General features: G+C 38.5%; 1 protein-coding gene across 1 annotated transcript in view; it reads right to left on the bottom strand.

Moving 5' to 3' along the window:
- The window catches only part of PCDH15 (protocadherin related 15), a 1,645,434-nt gene that overhangs the window by 116,209 nt on the left and 1,512,661 nt on the right, over positions 1-16,564 (bottom strand). Inside the window, exons 26-27 of the mRNA XM_073878941.1 lie at positions 15,649-15,758; positions 13,670-13,810 (exon numbers count right to left, since the gene is read on the bottom strand). Coding sequence (XP_073735042.1) covers positions 13,670-13,810; positions 15,649-15,758 — 251 coding nt within the window. The remainder of the gene's footprint in view (positions 1-13,669; positions 13,811-15,648; positions 15,759-16,564) is intronic.

Here is a 16,564-nt window from a genome sequence, read left to right as displayed (position 1 = left end):
TGCCAAGTTAGCTGAACTAAGAGAAGCCCAGATAGCTGGTAAAATATTATTTCTGAATGTATCTGTGAGGATATTTTGAGATTTGAATCAGCAGACCAAGCAAAGAAGATCAACATCACCAATGCAAGTGGGTATCTTCCAATCTGATGAGGGCCTGAATAGTAGAAAAAGATGGAGGAAGGTCAAATTTGCTCTGGGCTTGAGCCGGGTCATCCATCTTCTTCAGACACTGGTGGTCCTGGTTCTTGGGCTTCAGACTCAGATGGGAGCTCACACCATTACCATTACCTCTCTTGGTTCTCAGGCCTTTGATTTTGGACTGGAACTAAACCATCAGCTCTCCTGGGCCTCCAACCTGCAGACAGCTGATCATGGGGCTGCTCAGTCTCCATAATCACGTGAGCCCATCCCTTATAGCAAATCTTTTTCTGTATCTTAATCAGTGCTGTTTCTTTGGAGAACCCTAAGTCCAATACTAGTTCAGGCCTAGACTATTCTTTTAACATTCATTCTCTATTCTTTCTCTCCCCAAGCTATCCTATGTGCTGAGTTAACTTTTGCCATGTTATTTCTCTGTCCCCTCCCAAACAAACAAGCAAGCAAAGACTACAAACATTTATTCTCTTTATCAGTATTTTAAATAGTTGTGAAAATGCACACACATGGATGGACATACACACATGCATGTGCACACACACACACACACACACACACACACTGGGAACATCCTGAACATTCAGATTTCTGTTATTTCCAGATATCTGCATTCATTAGGTTTTTGGGGAAAAATACAAAAATTATATTTTTAAACAAGCATCTCAAGTGACTGTCATCAGGTAGTTCAAGGACCATGTTTTGGATGGCACGTTTTCTTGAACAGCTTTTTGATGTTTCCTTTATGTCTTCCTATTTCTGTTTTCATTAATTCTCTGTTACCACTATGCTCCTCACTCTGCTCTGGACTCACTTTGTAAATTCCTTCCCCCAAGCATTTCCTTCCAATTTTCTCCCCTAATCCTCTGTCCTTCCCTCTTCCACCTGCCCTAACATTAGGGATTAGCAGACAAAATCAGGTATTGCTTAACTAAAGTCTTCATTTCCCAGCTCAATCATTAAGTGATTTAATATACCACAGTGATTTATTTTCTTTAAACTCAAACCATGCATATCTATGCTTCTCTTAATCAATTAGCCACATACTTTTTTTTAGTGTTACTACTTATTTTTATACGTATGCATCATGGTTTCTCCACTAGAATACACACCCTTTGAAGACCATGATCTCACCTTGTAGATACTTTTCCCCTTACAGAATTTAGAAAAACACTTATGCCTTCTAAGTACTCAACATATTTGTTTAATGTACAGTTTTATCATGATTCCTGTAGCAGTACCATTATGTTTCAGGGGCCATGTGACAGGAAACATAATCATATTAGATGTGTTTCAAAAAAAAAAATGAGCATAGTTGTGGCAAGTAAAACAATCACTTAAAAACTATTAGTCTGAAAATGTATATATATATATATATATAATGACATGTATATATTACTCGGAAAATTTATACAATATATAGTAAATATAAATACACCTACCACACACCCACATATATAATTGCTTGGCTTCCTTTGTTCTTACCTCTCTCTCAATGTGTCTATTAATACAATTTAAGATACTATTCTTAAAAATAAGGTATACATCTTTCCTGCATAATAAGAATTACAGTCTAGGTTTTCATGTCTTTTATATAAATTATCTTGGCCACATGATTGTAGTCATGAACACTAGCGTTAGTCAAAGAGGAATAATAATTACAAGAGAAACCACAAAGCCTTACCAATCCATGTCATGGAATCAAAGATAAGTGATACCTGATTTTAGGATCAAAACCGCACAGTATTCTGTATTCCATGCCGTACAGCTATTTACCACTTTTATTTTGGAATGCCCTAGATTCTGTTATTTGGCCATATATCTAGCATTTTATTATCACTTCCTATGGTGAACTCATCAAGTGTTTTTGTAAATGTGATACAAGTCACAGTCACTGAGAAGAATAATATTATGGTTCTATTAATTATTCCAGGTACGAATTACATCAGTGTTGGCCAAAGTCAGTCATAACAAGATCTAAGAGTTAAGTACAATATGATTTTTAATATAAATAATAGATGTCCAAAAGGCAAAGTGGAGTAGAGGAATAGAAAACATAATAGCGTTTCGTTGATAGAAACCGTTAGAGCATGACATCAAGCATAGCTAACCAGGCAAATTCTCTATCGCCCTGGCAAAGAAATATTCACTATTTCCCCCTGAAATAGATCTCCTCCAGACTGTCATCCATACTACTTTCTCCTTCAGGATCCATCTCAAACTTCATATTCTCTGAGTTTCTGTGGCGGAAAGTGAGGCACTACAAAATTGGATATCACATCCTTGTCTTCGAGAACTCACGGTTCCCCACGTGACAGGGACAATGGGTGATTAAGGAAAGGTCACAAACGAGATGAGTTTTAAAATGAGCCTTGTAAAAGAATTAGGAGTTTACCAGGAGAACAATGATGGAAGGACCTTTTAGACACAGGGAATAGCATAAACAAGAAGAGTAGGTAGAGGGAGTCCTTGAGATTAAGGGAAAACACCTCCATCAATACGGAAACTGAGAGATGCAGGGACCTAGGAAATGGTGAGCAGGATCAAGAGCCCCTTCCAGTTGAGAGGATAACAGCTATGGAAGGGTCATCCTATGCATATTCCTTCTGTGTGGCACTTCTCCCCATAAGCTTTTTATTTTTTTAAACATAATGCTGGAAGCTATTTTTGTCTAGTTAATGGGCAGTTCTGTCTAGTTTTTTTTTTTTTCTCTTCTAAAAATAATCCATCAGGAAGTTTGTCAGCTTGTTAAAGCTGGTCAAGGTAGAATATGTCACCAATATGAGAAAAGAATGTTCACTTCCCATTTATTATGAGATATAAATAAATAAAATCAAACAGCTGTCTAAATCTTTAGCAAAATATTAAAAAGACTTGTGCTTCCTTACTCTATAGAGAGGAGCTGACCTTGATCACGTAACAACAGAGTGTGGAGGGCCAACGGCTGCACTCATCAATAATATAAAGAATCAATGTATTTAGCAGAAAAATTCTGATAATTCCCCCCTGTCTTTAGGGGCTGAGATAAACGTTACGCTTATGTTATCCAGACACTTGCTTCCGTTTTCTTTTTCTCGAGATGATAGTTCCATAATGTATATGACTTCACAGATTTCACTTCTGTGAATAGTTTCACATGCATTTAAAAGAGGTTAGTTGGCCTCTGTTGAAATGGGAGTTTTTCTGAGGCAAAAGATACAGAGTTTCTGTTGCATAGTTTTGGGACTTCATTATTAATCAGATGATTGTTGCTCTCAGAAACAAAATATAAGGTAGCAAAAATATTTGTGAATCAGCAAATGGGCTCCATTTGAATCTCAGTTTTTGAATTCTGCCTGGAAAGGCATGGAAAAAAATTAAATTATTAACTGTATTAATTAAACAGAAGTTCCCAAGAGTAAAGAAATTATACTGCCCGTCTTTAGGCTCTACAGCTTAATCTTAGTTGTATAAGTTAAGGAGAACAATTTTATGCATTCCTAGACTCTTAAATATTTTAAATTGACCATGGAAGTCATATAAAGTGTTTTCCTCATGGGGGTGCCTGGGTGGCTCAGTCAGTTAAGCGTCTGACTTGGGCTCAGGTCACGATCTCAGGGTCCTGGGATCAAGTCCCGCATTGGGCTCCCTGCTCCTGCTTTTCTCCCTCTCTCTGCCTCTTCCCTTGCTCGCTCGCTCCTTCTCAAATAAATAAAATCTTTAAAAAATGTTTTCTTCATGGAACATGATTTTTTTTTCTTCCTAAAACATGTGAAGAAGTATGTATTATGATCTGTACTCTCATTTAGAAGGGTTGATCTCACATCTTTGTCATCGGTTCAACAAAACACTTTTGGAGTCAACGGAAGAACATTGCCTCAATGCACTTGGTTTCTGAAATGGATTAATAAAATTCCATAACCGTTTTTAAATCATATTTCCAAGCAAAATTGTTCTGCACAATTGTTTTCTTGGACAGATAAATGTTTGTTTCATTAAAAATGTAATTGTTCCAACTGTGTGTTTATATAAGATACCTAGAATGTGAGAGACAAAAGTACAATAAAGGATATAATGGAATTAGCTTTCATAAAGTAGCCTCCGATTTTTAAATAAAGTATGAATGCAGTTTCTTAAAATCATGGTTATATTTTTATAGAACAAATATAAGACCTTGAACATACGGGATTTTAGGACCGAAAAAATGAACGTGTGAGATGCTGCAATGTCACCCAACTTATGCGAGGAACACTTCTTAAGTCAGTCAATCATGGCTAAAGAGTCATTAGCATTACTTGTCACAGACCTTCTGTTTGGAACCAGAAAAGCCAAGGAAATGAAATGTATTACAAGCCCTTGTACCCTACAGCAAAACTATAAATGAAATCAATAGTGTTTGAGTTGTTTTATCACCAGTTTCAAGTTTATCTTAATTGTCCTGTCATTTATTCCTGATTGAAAGGCTAGTTATTGAATCAAAACACAATGATCTATTTATAAAAAGCTGGGTTTTTTTTTCTTCCACATTTAAAGATAATTATAATTTTACCATAAAAGAATTGCATTTCAAATGTGGAATATCATAAATCAAACTACACAGCTATGAGCTAGCTATAAAGGTGCATATTATTGCTTTTGCTCTATATCAAGATTAAAAATATGGTGATAACTTTGTGGCAGAAATACTGACATCTGTTTTGTGGAGGTTCCTGCACACAGGCCCCTTGGGGGTCTCTGGGAACAATGATGTTCCATCCTGAAAACCCAGGAGAGACTGAGGAGGTCTGAGGAGACAGAGAACATAGACGGACACAAAAGAGGACTCATAGTTTTGAAATAATATTAAAAACATTTGCCTTTCACTCATGAAATGAAGATACTTATTTGATCAATAAAAATGTACCGTGAGAGCCAAGCAGGAAAAATACGGATACCTGACCGAACGGGACCAGCAGAAGAAAATAAAACCTGGGAACCTGGAGGATCAGAGAGTTTGTCATGCGGGAGAATTGAGAAATCAACCTCCAGAACTTTCCGGAACCCCTACAACATCGCACGCCACAGGGGAGCTCCAGGCGCCCTCCCAGGATTGAAACTGTGTACTGGCTCTGTCTCTTCTCACACCCATCCGATTCCTGGCAATGAAAAGGGCCCAGGTCTGCTATGATCTAGGGATCATGGGCGGTACCTATGCTGCATGTTTGCGTGCATCCGCCTGATAGTCGCATCCCTTCACAAGCTGGGCTTTGTTTTCCAGACTTGCTCATCTCCTGGATAAGCCTTTATTGAGCATATGTTTGTGCTATGCCTTTTAGGCTACTGGAAGCTATCAATACACATAACAGACAAAAATCCCTACCCTCAAGGAGCTTAAATTCATTACAAGTGTTTTGACCATATTCTGCTCTCCAGCCATGCTCAAATGGTGTGGTACACCATTTGAGAGTTTATACTCTCACAACATACACAGCATACAACAAAAGTCTATGTTGTCTCTTCTCCTTCCTTTTATCCTGCTGATTTGAGCTCATCTTTTTCCTGCTGCTGAATAAAAGCTCAAGTTACTCTTGATATTTAAAACAAAAACATTTTTTTAAAAAATTGTATTTATTTATTTGTCAGCGAGAGAGAGAGAGAGAGAGGCAGGCAGAGGGAGATGCAGGCTCCCTGCTGAGCAAGGAGCCTGATGCGGGACTTGATCCCTGGGATTATGACCTGAGCCAGAGGCCGATGCTTAACCGACTGAGCCACCCAGGCATCCCAACAAAAACATTTTTAATTAACTGAAAGTACTATAATCATGGTTAAGTTAAAAAAAAATAATCTAGTTCAATATATTAATCAGTACTTCCAATTTAATTGAAAGGTAAAACTTCTCTTCCGTCCCAGCTCAGGCATATTCCTGGAAAGTCTCCTGTCTGCTCCTTTCTTCTTGATTCAGCAAGCTCCTCACCCCGTCCCTAGCAGGTGTTTTTCTCACACAGGCTGCCGTCTTCTGGCTCCTGAGGTTGAGGAGGAAAGGTAGGTAAGGTAGGCAGGAAAGTTCCAACGTAAAGATCACTATAGGGAAATGGTGCCCCCGCATTTGGGTCAGACCGGTGTTTGAAGCAGAGACTGTCAGTGGGGTGCGCTGAGCTATTTCAGGTTTGGGACAGCTATTTCAGTTGGTTTCCTCTCATCCCCTTAGTAGAAAGGCAGGTCCATCTCCAGCTTTTAATGTTTGCTTTTCGCCCGCGTCCAGGTGATCGTACTGCACATCCGCAAAAGCTAGCACTCACCTGGGTCCCAAATCTGGACCTCGGGTAGCATTTTCCGGCTCTCTGCGCACGTAATTCTGCAAGGGCAGGCTTGTCCTGGGGGGGTGGTTGCTCCTCTCTGCTCCAGCCAGTAACAGCTTGTCTGCACTACTGCCCCCTTCTGACAGTTCTTGGATAGGGACGCCCTGTGCCCCTGAGACACGGCCACTGAGGTCTCACGAGTCAGTAATGTGAAACTTGAGATGGAAGAGTATATACTCTCACAACCTCCTTTTCTGGCGATGGATGTGTTGTGGAGCAGAATGCAAACACAAGTTTACAAACTTTTCCTCCCAAAGGAATACTTCAGATAAGACCGTTGCTAAATCTCCATTCAGTTGATCGTGTTTACTCTCCTTGGGAGTAAGGGTTTATACAGCGGTGAACTGCTGGGCTGTCTGTTTTATTTCAAATATCTTTGACAGCCTCTAACTATTTCTTGCACATCTCTGTCGTTTTAGGTCTATTGTATCTTGGTCCTTTTTCTAAATTTCCAGTTGAATACCTAGAGTTTCTCATCATTTCTAAAATGTGCTCTCTAGTAGTGTTTGGAACTGTCCTTTCAAACTTCCTTTGCTCATTCTTCAGGGTACAGCTTACAGGTCAGTCTGTTTGCAAAGACATCTCCGATCTTTCAGGTGGTAGCTGCTCACTCTTCTTTGGACACATCACCACGGGCGCCACCAGCCACCACGCCCATGAGAGTGTGTGACGTGATGTCATGAGTTGTGTATGTGTCTGTCCCACACTGAATAAAGGGATCCTGAAAGCAGCAACTTCATTTCATTACCTCTGTGTCCTAAACCCCTATGACAACACCTGGTACATTATAAGTGCTAAGAATCAATGTCAAGGCAGTGAAATAGTCTCACCCTCAAAGCAAAACAAATCTCTAAGTCCTGCCCTCGTCAGTGACACGCAAAGTCTAGAGCTTGTTGAATAGGCAGGAAGAGAAAAAGAGAGAGGACTCTTATCATATTTGTGGCTTATGGGAATACATTGTAGTTCAACTGCTTTTATTTTAGCAGTAAGCTAATGACTAGTAGACCCATTCTCTTCGTGGTTATTTTTCCATTCTGGGGAAAATTTGCTCCTTAAAAATGCTTTCCGTTAATTTGGACTCTTTTACTCATCATTCGTTCATTCATTTGGTCATATATTTATTATAACTGCCCAAATGATTAATGGAGTTTAATGATAAAAGCAGTTAAGAAAGGCTAAATTTATCTAGAAGCCCGGTATGAAAAATATAAAGCACACGAGTGAAAACTTAATCCTAAACTTGGTAACAGCTAACAGTACGGAAACCTGAGAAGGTTCTAGAGCTCTCATTCTCAAAAAGTCATCAGCTGTGAAACGGTTCCACTGATTCAACAATTGTTTCAAGTATCCTTGGATTAAGATGTGTATTTAGGGAGTTGAAGAAGAGGATTGAGGTGAAATGTAATATCCGAATCTTCCTGAATCGCGCCACATTACAGTCAGGAATTTGAATGGCCAGGTATGAGGGGCGGGATACCGCGGGAGTACTGCAGGAGCCTTGCACCTCCACGTGTCCTGCTGAGTGTGCCAAAACTGCACTGCGTGGACCCTTTTTCTCTACCAGGGACACAGAACTATTTACGTAGCTGGCAATTCTGAAAAGTGAGATAATGCTTCGCAGAAATGCAGCCCGCCGTCCTGCAATTTCCCCCATCTCTTTCTAGGAAGACTGCTATACCTTGCTATAAAAGTGGCAGAGTCTCCAAGCTCCGTGTCCCCCGCCCCTACTGTGGTGCATTCCACTCAGGGCAGGTCTTCCCTGGCCCTACACCTGCCATGGGGTCTGGAGCTCAGGGACCCACGCCGTATGCTAGGTGCCACGTTGATAACGCCCGCTAATACTTTCACTGTGAGTAACGAGGTCCTTAGTCTCTGACCCAGGGGTTTCTTTTATCAGCAGCCATGGAACTAAATTATTATCCTATACAGTTATTTTTGTGGGAGTCTCTTGCTTCTAGGTCTCCTCACTATGCCATTTTTGTAATTAGGATAATATCCTAGCAATCAAACCAAAAACCCACAGATCATATCTCCAACAAAACACTGCAACGAGCTAACCTCCAAATCACAGAACATGGGCAACTAGAGAAAACAACAGATGGAAACAAGATCACTGTATTATCAGCAAATATGATAACAGCAACTGTTTTTAGGGAAGCTGAGGGAGGGCTAAGCATTTCTGTTGCCCTGAGAGCCAGTGAGTCTCAAAGTCGCCAGCGTGCATTAAGTGGAAATCTGACTGAGGTAATAGGAAAGCGATAGAGCAAAACTCCACACTACAGAGAAAGGGGAAACCCTGAGAACAGAATATAAACTGAGCAGGACAGGGACAATAGGGCAAAAAAAGAAAAAAAGAGGGAGAGAGGAAGTTTCTCCAGTGAAAGTGCGAGTGCTGAAAAAAGCCGATCTCTAAAAGTAAAAGGATAATATCTCTTTTTATCATTTTGTGAAAATAACTGAGAGAATAGTCTAGAGCTAAAAAATGCTGTTTTATCAACCACCTTCCTTTTTTGACTGTAGAAAAAATAATTTCACCGACACATGAAAAATAGAAAAGGACCATGACCAAAGCCCATAAGGTTAAAAAAAAATAGAACAGTGATCAAAACAATGGCTCTTAAAAAAATAAAGGTATTTGAAAAAAAATGCAAACTGTACATTAGTATTTTGAAATAAACTAAAATAGTTTATGAAAAGAAGTCTTGGAAGAAAAACACGTATCAGAATTTAGAAAAACTCATAAATTAAAATCTTAAAAACATCTAAATGCAATGAAGAAAGATATTAAAGAGAGAGAGAAAGGGATATAAGAGATAGGAAATGATTCATTATTTGTACGGTAGGAGTGTCCTATGATGAAATACAAGTTAATAAAACAAGAAAAAATTAAAAATGTAGAATTCAAGAAAACATTTCTGAAATAAGGTTCGAATACATATACCATGTGTAGAGGCAGAAGATGACTCAGAATAGCCAAAACGGAGACACATTCCAATAAAACTACTGAACTTTAAAGAAAAAACAGTAAATTCTTTGGAAATTCAGAAATAAAACCAACATGCATTGGAAAAGAAAACCATTTTGTCATTATACTTTTTGGCAGTGATATTTCATGGGAGAAAAAAACGGAGTGAGATATTTAAGCTGAAGAAAGAGAAAATATGAGTCAAGGCTTTTTTTTTTTAAAGATTTTATTTATTTGTGAGAGAGAGAGATTGAGAGCATGAGTGGGGGGAAGGGGCAGAGGGAGAGGGAGAAGCAGACTCCCCACGGAGTGTAGCCTGACCCTGGGCAATATCCCAGGACCCAGAGATCACAGCCTGAACAACCAAGAGTTGGGCGCTTAACTGACCGAGCCACCCAGATGCCCGAAGTCTTTCATATCTAGCCAAATTTAGGTTCAGTTTTCAGGTCCACAGATAAACTGTCATTAATGCACAAAAATATAGGTAATGCTATTCTTGTAAGCCTACTGTGAGGAGTCTACCACAGGACAAACTGTAGACAACTAGATGACTGATTATTATTGATAGTAACAGGAATAAAACAATATTTCTCCAAATGCGATGTGTGGGAAAAGGAAGTAGATGAAGCAGAAGCATTGCTCACAGTGAGAGATACACAAACAGCAGGGGAGGCGCCAAGTGGATTATGTAAAGTAAAAGTAAGAGAAGAGTCACAGTCTGGCCTACAGATTGTACGGGCAAGTAGAACCGCGTTGGAGTGGAGCCACACCCATTTGCTTAGTGTTGGAGAAGTGCCCACCATTTTGTTGACAGATTGTATCTCTCTTCTTTTCAGCTACCGCAGGACTGAGTAGTTCAACAGAGACCATACGCCCCATAAAACCCAAATTTTGTGTTATTTCAGTGGTTGCATTTGGAGTATGATGGTGAATCAACACATTACTTTGAAAACCAGGAAATATAAGGGAAGAATCAAACATTTTTTCCTGTCTTTCCTATAGAAGGAGGACGTCAGGGTAATCAAATATTTGATGTGGAAGAGTTTCTCTTTATGGAAAGATTTCGCTGCTACAAACAGAAGAAATGGAAGGACGGAATCAATAGGTAGGACATGACCACCGGTGGTGGTGGCCCTCAGGAAAGGAAAGTCACAGGGACAGGCGTGCCTCTCTGAGGAAGCAGTGGATATCACCTACAATTTATTTGTTTAAAAAAAAAAAAACAAACTAAATCTAACCAAGCCTCTAGCTCTATCATTTTATAGGAAATAAAGGAGATAAAGAAAAATATGAAATGACCCCTTAGAGGCATGCTCATTGAAACCCAGGCTTCAGAAATCTCATTTCCTGAACAAATAAACATTAAAGGAAATTAAAAGGTATGGTGGGAGGGAAGTCTATATTTTTAAAAGGGACACTTGAAATACTTTTCAACCAAGTGCAATATATGGACCTTATTAGGATTCTGATATGAATAAATTTTTAATATATTGACTGGATATTCATTGATATTGAGGAATTTTTATTAATTTGGGCGGAGTAATAATGGTGTTGTGATTAAGTTTTGAGCCCTTATCTTTAAGAGATACATACTGAGATATTTGCAGATGAAATATTGTGTCTCTGATATACTTCAAAATAATAAGGCAGGGAATGGTTGAGAACACCATTAGTAAAGTTGGGTAGTTGACACTTGAAGGTTCATTATAATATTCTCTGGAATTTTATGTACATTTGAAATGTCCATACTAAAAAATCAAAATGTTTTAAAGATTCCTAGTGTCAAAAGTTATGAAATGAGGGGCGCCTGGGTGGCTCAGTTGGTTAAGCGACTGCCTTCGGCTCAGGTCATGATCCTGGAGTCCCAGGATCGAGTCCCACATCGGGCTTCCTGCTCAGCGGGGAGTCTGCTTCTCCCTCTGACCCTCTTCCCTCTCGTGCTTTCTATCTCTCATTCTCTCTCTCTCAAATAAATAAATAAAATCTTTAAAAAAAAAAAAGTTATGAAATGAGTTCTGAAATTGTTCTATTTTAATTATTAAATTGCATTTAAATAATAAAACTTACTTTGAAAATGATTTCATTAACAAATTGTTGGCAAAGAAATTACAATAAAACACTTCTTCAATGAATCAAACCTCTTTTGTTTATTAACTTTATTCATGTGACATATGGCAGAGCTGAAGACCATGGGGCAGCAAATTCTAAAGCAGGGATAAACCTTTAAGCAATTAATTAATTAACCTAATTTACATAATGGCTTTATTTTTGCATAGCTAATGAACTAGGGATTCATTATAGGCCATTAACAGTCATTAATAAATGAAACTGTGGTTTAAATACATGAGTTTGTATTTCAAACTCCAGAGGCAGAGGTCAGTCATGAAATGTTAATAACAATATTAAAAGCATCAAGCATTAAACAAACTAGCATTTAGCTTTTAGATTTCATGTGCTTCTGAGAGGCCACTGCACGCACCCGCTAGCTGGTCTTAGTTTTCCATGCATTCTTGGGCACATGTAAGTATATGTAGCTGTATTAGTGAAACTTTTATTAGCCTTAGATTAGATTTACATTAAAGTAACGAGAACTAGTTGTATCATATTCACATATGAGATAACGATATGCCTTTATTCCTAGAAATTGGAGCTATTTCCTGAAAAATGCCAAGTTCTAAGACCTAAATATTTAGCAGATCTTTCTTTCTAAATCTAACTGTTCATTTTTTTCAAAGAAAGATGACAAATACAGTTTTCAAACAGTTTCCATGTTTTCCTTAGTTGCAATAAGCTGGTTTGCATTATATAATTTAGAACTACTCTAACCTTTTGACTCCTGATTTAGTCAGTTCAATTGACAATTTGAAACTTCCTCTATATTTTATAAAAATATAATTGCCCATGGTTAAAGATTTTAAGGACTCAAGAAACCAGCCTGATATTTTTAAAACAATTTAATTATGCAAGTGATGAATAATCACAGAAGACAACTTAATTTCCTTAATTCCAAAAATATACCGTGTATAATCTGATTTTTTTCAAATGACTTGGTTGTACCTTTCTGAGCAACTGTGCAACCCTCCACACTAGATCAGTAAGTGAGACTTGAAAGAAAGAAAAAAGAAGTGATTACTTTTAGGATAGCAATTACCGCACTGGTAGAGAAAATTCTAGGGCACGTCTCTTGCCTTTTCTATCTACCTTGCTCTCCCTTCTTCCACCACCTGGGCTCTGTGGCTCTCGCTTTATACTTGTACCCTCACTGGGGTTCTCACAGGCTCTTCATTTTCCCTCCTCCCCTTCTAAAGATGCTGATTGACGCAGTGTTAGCATAGGATGTCCAGGAAGGGCCGTGGAGTGAAAGGAGCCTGTTTCGGAGCCTGTTTCCCCCTTCACGCTCTCTCTGAGCCTCCGTTCCACAAATGGTTAAATTTAATTGGGTTTTCTTGAGCCTTCTAAATTCTAAAAAAGTTGGTGTGATTATAAAAAGATGAACTGCCCAAAGTGCAAAGGAATATTACCTCAATGGATGGAAAAGAACAGCATTTATCTTGTTATTAGTAAGATCTCCCAGAATCTCTGCTCGTGCCCTTCACAAATTGGCTTTACTTGCTCTCTTGTGTTGGTAAACTATATCACATGGATGTTGGAGAATGATTCTGGAGTCAAAAGCTGTGCGCTGAAATTTCTGGGTTTTCATTTACCAACAGCGTCATTTTTAAAAAGTCACTTAACCTTATCGTGTCTTTGTAAAATAGGAATAATAATTTTCATCTCCTAGAAATGGATGTGAATTAAATATAATGCCACATATAACTTACAATAAACGTTAGTCGCTCTTTTAAGATGCATTTTCCCCTGTGCTAAGAAAATCAGTTAAGTACAAGAGACCACACGATTCAAGAGAATGTCAGGCAGTCCTGTACCCATTAACAATATACACACCAGAGAGTTTGCCAGATCCTCGCAGTGGGATTAAGAATAAAGTTGATTCTAGCAATATTGTATACCCAGTTTGAAGACAGTGTGTTATTGCCTTGATATTTCAGGAGTATGAAATCACTCCCAGCATTGTCCTCTATCAACTGTTAAAATGGATGGGCAATCAGCTCCAAGTACTACTGATCTCCCCACATTCATTCTTTACTAATAACTTTTGGACCTATGTATTTCATCAGAAAATGAGCAGGAGCACCATAAAATCCTTCCAGAATGCTTAAGTAATATAACTTACTTTTTGAAGGGACTCGGAGATTGGCGAGGACCACTTCCAGGGAATCAGCCTGGACGCGAAGTACATAGCTTGTCCTGGTCTCAAAATCCAGGGGGGCATTCACATAGATAACACCTGTGATGTTGTTAATTCCAAACATATCTGCAATTAAAATACAGTTATTTGGTCATTTCCTTCATACTATAAGAAAAAAAAAAGAATCCTCTTTAAAAGGCACCGTGATTTTATTTTTTATTTTTTTTTATTTTTTTTTCCTTTAAATTATTTTATTGTTATGTTAATCACCATACATTACAACATTAGTTTTTGATGTAGAGTTCCATGATTCATTGTTTGTGCATAACACCCAGTGCTCCACGCAGAACATGCCCTCTTTGGCACCGTGATTTTAAAAATGCTTCTTGTAAACAGGAGTAATGCATGAAAATGACAGGATGCTGGCTTTTGGAAACTATGTTCCATCTCTTCAAATTATCATCAGTGTATCCTTAAGTGAACACCTTAATTTTCTAGTTATGTTGAGATTCTCCTGGACAACAATGTTTTATCAGTCAATTAAATTTGGGAAGCACCACACACTATATCCATCATGGTAGATTCGGATGGTTCTTTAAATACTAGAGGGCATTAGAAGTTCGTGATATTTAGGGAGGAGGCATAGCAGCAAAGTAGGAACAAAGAAGAAAGTAAAAAAAGTAAGATGTCCTGCAGTTGCTGCAAGGGCAGCCATCTCTAGTAATGGTTGGTCACTGAAATACTTAAAAAGGGCCTTTATAGGGGTGCCTGGGTGGCTCAGTCGGTTAAGCGTCTGCCTTAGGCTCAAGGCCATGATCCTGGGGTCCTGGGATCAAGCCCCACATGGGGCTCCCTGCTCAGCGGGAAGCCTGCTTCTCCCTCTCCCACTCCCCCTGCTTGTGTTCCCTCTCTCGCTGTGTCCTCTCTGTCAAATAAATAAATAAAATCTAAAAAAAAGAGCCTTTATAATTGTCTTGAGAATTGCTTAATTTTATATTCATTCATTTACTAAATATTAAATATTGAACATTCATGTATTTATTAAGTGTATATTGACTATTTCTTTTTTCTAAAGATTTTATTTATTTGTTTTTGAGAGAGAGAGAGAGAGAGAGAGAGCACGAGTGTGGGGGAGGGAGGGACAGAGAGGGAGAAGCAGGCTCCACCCCAAGCAGGGAGCCTGATGCAGGACTTGATCCCAGGACCCTGGGATCATGACCTGAGCTGAGGGCAGACACTCAACCGACTGAGCCACCCAGGCACCCTAAATGTATATTGACTATCTCTTGACGACTTAACGACATGCCAGGCCATCCAATTTATCAAAAGGAGAAAACAGAGGACCACTAACTGTGGATATAATGGTGAGAAAAAGAACAGATGAGAAATGCAGCTGTGAAATTGTTCTCAGAAGCTGGCAAACCATCCTGTTCTCGGTGAAGAGTAGTTGGTAGACGAAACTCGAATTATTTATTTACTTCTAAGTTGACCACTTGAGGAATCGTATTATATGATATACATGGGTTTTATCATGGATGCGGCTCTTTGGGCATTCAAAATTATTTACGATCCTAAAATTTCTTCAGTGTTGGGCCTAGCTATGACATGGAGTAGGTCATGGATGTTCCAGAACAGTGGGAAGAGACCCCTGTAGACAACAATCATGACCAAAACCTGAAAGTATGATGTGTTAATTTTGAAGAAATATCATTAAAATATCCCTAAATGAGGGCAAGAGGAAAGCTTCCAGAATTGGATAGTTAGTATTTCCGGGGGGGGGGGGGGGGTGGGATCACGTTTGTTAGTATAACCAAATTTTTTAATCTGATTGAACACTTAAATCACATTTAAGTTGGATAGGTTTTTATTAGAAAAAAAATAGCGTAAATAATAATTCAATCTGAACTGAGTCCTAGGTCCAAGTGTTAGTTTATGGTGAAGACACAGACCGAATATCTACTCACCTTCTTCGTTTCCTGAAACTATGGAGTACACAATACTCTGGTTGATGGCTGCTGCAGAAATCACTCCAACCATAGTCCCTCTGGTGGCAAGTTCACTCACTGGAGGAGGTCTGCAGGTTTAGAGAAGAGGGTTCATTTTTTGTAGTCCATTTGTCATGACAGAGTTTTGAATTTAATAATAGAATATGCTAGTTCATCATGTGTGAGTGCATTTATTTGAATAATACATTTTCTGAAGTTTTCAAAGAAGTACCACATCAAGACTCCAGCCCTAACAAACTGTGTTCACAATTACGCAAATGCTCTTGGTTGCAAACGTCTTGTCACCTGCATTATTTTGAATTTGAGATATAATTTATTTTTGGATACTATTTTATTATCTGCCCAACATCATACAAAAATTCTTTCCACTTGCTTCTCTAAATTACCTTCTGAACTGAAAGCAAGAGTAGGGTACAATTTGCTATCTTAATCTGTAAAGTAAGATGTTGATCTCGTACCACTGCTGTTAGCATATTTAAGCAATAGCTTCCAGATGACTCTTTCTAGTCCTTACCCTTGCGCTACTGTGATGCTCTATCTGTACGAAAAAAGGATTTGAACAGAGAGCATCACAACACTCACATTTCTCTTGAACTCACTGATTTTGCTTACCTGTAGCCATGTTCTGCCCTCAGTACTATGATATTTACTTAATTTCCAAGTTATATTTTCAACAACACATCTCATTCTCAAAATCTCCATTTATTTTACAGTATTGGTCACTGCAACTAGGCTATCATAACTTTAATCCTAAATTAATGGAAATAATCTCACTTTTATAATATACAGGTGTTATATTACCCAGATCCAATAGATTTTAAAAAATCAGTGAGTAGTCCAGTCAATCTGTCTAGAGCGTCCCACTTCTCTAAGC

Source organism: Callorhinus ursinus, unplaced genomic scaffold (assembly GCF_003265705.2).
Source record: "Callorhinus ursinus isolate GAN/ISIS: 27379988/994484 unplaced genomic scaffold, GSC_fseal_2.0 scaffold32, whole genome shotgun sequence".
Taxonomy (NCBI): domain Eukaryota; kingdom Metazoa; phylum Chordata; class Mammalia; order Carnivora; family Otariidae; genus Callorhinus; species Callorhinus ursinus.
Note: the sequence above shows the minus strand (reverse complement) of the source record. Positions and strands in the feature narration are given on the sequence as shown.